We start from the raw sequence: 3,473 nt of genomic DNA, 5'->3' as shown, positions 1-3,473 counted from the left end.
AAAAAAAAAAAAAAAATACACAAAAGACTGAGCAGGGGGCAAGGCTGTTGGGTCGCACAGTAAAACTCTTCTTATGGAAACTGTCTCCCAGTGCATGCTTAGAAATGCTATCATAGTAAAAAACAGATTTTTTTTTCTATGGTAACAGTGTCAGACTTTTCTGCAGGACTCTGCTTTGCTGCCTGTTTGCCAGCGAGTCTGTGGGTTCAAACGGCGACAGGCGTGCTACTGTAGTAAGCTCTATTCATGAGCTTCATTCACAGAGGGATTATATTCCATGCAGAGACAGTGTGTGTTTGTGTCCTCCTTTATAAGCTTCATTTACAAAATATTATGTTTTGATTAGTTATAAAAATGTTCTTTAAAGGGTGTTGGGTAATAGGAACAGTATGTTGTTGTCAGTGTTGTTAATCTGTTGTTTACTATGTTGTGTGTGTATTAGTGACTGACAGTGTTAGCTGTATTACCATAAGCAGATTGGAGCGTCTATAATGAGATATAAAAGTAGTCAGGTGGTAAGCCAGCAGGAGGGCTTCTTTAATGATGGATGAACAAGATGAGTTGGTGCTCAGTGATGCAGTAAAGAACAGAAACGTTATTTTAGTTAAAGCACATACACAATAATATTCACTAATGTATAAAGTTGTTTTATGTTTCTCATTGAAAAACATTCAAAAAAATGATTTATTTTACAATTATGCATGTGCACATCCAAAATCAGTTCTACATTTAACAAATATTTCACTGTTTGTTTTGCGGTACATTTCAATTTCTTGTTTTTGCCAAGCTTTGTCCTGCCAACAATTTTAAGCAGGTATGGAGAATCACCAAGAACTGAAATCCTGAGGGCTGAAAATCTAGTCGTTCTGCATGCATATAATAATTATTACTATGAGAAGAGGTAATGTGAGAGAACATATATGTATAACTGGGTTTTACTATTTTAACACAAAAACAAAATGTCTAAAAGTATGTTATTACAAGATTAACACAAATGTGTAAAACATGATGCCATCCATCCATCCATCCATTTTCTGAACACCCTTGTCCCTCAGTGGGATCGGGAGGGGTGCTGGTGCCTATCTCCAGCTAACGTTCCGGGCGAGAGGCGGGGTTAAAACATGATGCCATTGTTTTTATTTAAAACAGAAACACAAAAATTATTCCTTCCTGCTTCTAAAACTATGTAACTCATTTAATATTAGGATTATGATAATCCCACCCAAGACATTTATTTTGTGCTACTGTTTAAAATCAGAGTCAGCTGTTTCATATGATCATAACTCTTACTAACATCCTGCTCCAGTGATAAAACAGATGAAAAGTCAGGGATTGACTGCTACAGACATAAGTTGTGAGATAATTTTAAAGTCAGGTCATAAATTTACACTGAGGTGAATTACTGGAACATAAAACAGGATATACACACCCATTGATTTAACTAGAAGTTTTCATCTAAACGTGCTTACTGCAGTTTTATTGCTTCTCTTTTTATTTTACAAAAAAAGAAAAACACTGCCAGCTGAACTAGGTTAGCATCTTAAGAAGCCAACCTGCAGTTGGCTGCTTGACAGACATGCTGGATAACATGTTAACTGAACTTTCAAAAACATGACCTTGATGACCTCAATGGGCACCGTTCTTTAAGTTTTCAAGCCGCTACTTTCCACACATGAGTTTATGTCATGTAAACATGAAAAATGTGAGATAAATAGTTTACCAAAACTAGAATTGGTGCATTAACTGATCAGAATAATATGCTTCTGTCTAACCAGCCAGTCAAACTGAAATTTGTCTGATTTTGGTCAACTGCCAACTTCCTGAAGGATCTCTAAAATATAAAAACCAAAGATTTTCTTCTGACAGTTGAGCCTGTGCATTCAAAAATTCTGCAAAAAACATTGATCATGTTGACATAAACAAGTGACAACAGGCCTCAACTTTTTCAAGGACATGTTCACCCAGATAGGCAACATTCAATGTGACGTCTGTTTACCCCTGCTGACCCTGTCTGAGTGCTGCAGGAACCAGCTGATTACGCAAGATAAACAACTCACACAGAAAGTAACAAAACCAGCAGCCATGTTCGCCTCCTGCTCCCATCCCTCTGCCTGTCTGTTCTTTTTTCTGTCCTCTCTGTCATCATCACCTTATTCTGTTTACAAAACTCTCATTTCAACCCCTCTGCCTCCCTCTTCATCCAACAGTGGATCATGTGATCCCGGAGCCCGGCAGCAGCCTGTTAGAGGCCTACGACCAGTGGAGGCAGTGGGCCGATGAGAAGGCCTGCTGTGACTATTCTCTCCATGTGGACGTCACCCACTGGGACGACAGCGTCAAGCAGGAGCTGGACAACCTCATTAAGGAGAAAGGTAGGCCGTGGTGGCGCAACACGACAGTGGGACTCATGATTCCTTTTTGTTTCAACCACAGGCTTCAATGTACTTCATCAAAGTGGAGTATTATTGTGAAGTGGAAGTAAAATAAAGCACAATTATAAGGGATTCTTTTTGGACAAAAAAGTGTGGAATGCATATGTACCCAGTTCTCTTTACTCTGATGCTCCAAGTGTTCACCTGTGTGCATGAGTCAGTCCAGCTGTTTTGTGAACAGCTGGAGCTTTTTGAAGGCCCCAGTAGTTTTAGCAAAATGAGTATCACAAAAACCAAGGATCACATGACAAGGTGATGGGACCAAAATTAAAGTTCTTGCACCGACATGCAAAACACAGTAAGAAAAATGAATACTGCACATCATCCTGAACACATGGCAGCATCATTGTGTGGAAACACTGTCTAGTGTGGAAGGAAAGGTGGTTGGAGTTGAGGGGAAGACGGAGAAACCTAGAAACTGGAAGTTCACCTTCCAGCAGGACAGCAGCACTAAACATACAATAAAATGTTCTTGAAGAAAGTTTATTTATGGTCCAGTCAAAGTCTGGACCTAAATCTAATTGTAAATTTGTGGTAACACTTAATTAAAATTTTTATTGACAATGCCTTTCAAATCTAATTTAAATTTCTGTGTCTAGTAGACCAAAGTTGGCAGGAATCTAATGCAAAGAGAAATTTGTGGTTGTTAGCAAAACGAAAGAACAAAAAATGAAGGGGTATGGATCATGTGATGGGAACATGCTTGTGATTTTCCAAATTGGACATTTTAAATAAAGTCTCATTGTACTGATACTGGATAACAGCAAAATGATGAAGTTAGTAGTGAAGACTTTATCTGGATGCTGATGTTCTTATTTTGTGCAGGTGTGAACTCGTTCCAGGTCTACATGGCCTACAAGGATTATTATCAGATGAGCAACAGTGAGGTAAAAAAAAAAAAACTTCCAGGATTCATGAAATCTGCATCAGAACCGTGAAATGGATGACAACTGTTATGCAATGTTTTTGGCATGACATGAAGGATAATCAGAGACTGACTCATTATGTTCTTCTGCACATGTTTCTATTCCTAACATACAC

General features: G+C 38.5%; 1 protein-coding gene across 2 annotated transcripts in view; it reads left to right on the top strand.

Moving 5' to 3' along the window:
* LOC103144891 (dihydropyrimidinase-related protein 3) overlaps positions 1 to 3,473 on the top strand; it is a 37,578-nt gene that overhangs the window by 17,101 nt on the left and 17,004 nt on the right. For both annotated transcript variants that reach the window (XM_016676382.1, XM_007562060.2), the window contains exons 4-5: positions 2,208 to 2,372; positions 3,258 to 3,319. In XM_016676382.1, coding sequence (XP_016531868.1) covers positions 2,208 to 2,372; positions 3,258 to 3,319 — 227 coding nt within the window. The remainder of the gene's footprint in view (positions 1 to 2,207; positions 2,373 to 3,257; positions 3,320 to 3,473) is intronic.

The sequence above is a fragment of the Poecilia formosa genome, unplaced genomic scaffold (genome assembly GCF_000485575.1).
Source record: "Poecilia formosa unplaced genomic scaffold, Poecilia_formosa-5.1.2 Scaffold133, whole genome shotgun sequence".
Classification (NCBI taxonomy): domain Eukaryota; kingdom Metazoa; phylum Chordata; class Actinopteri; order Cyprinodontiformes; family Poeciliidae; genus Poecilia; species Poecilia formosa.
The sequence above is the reverse complement of the archived record's forward strand: the minus strand, read 5'-3'. Positions and strand labels throughout refer to the sequence as shown.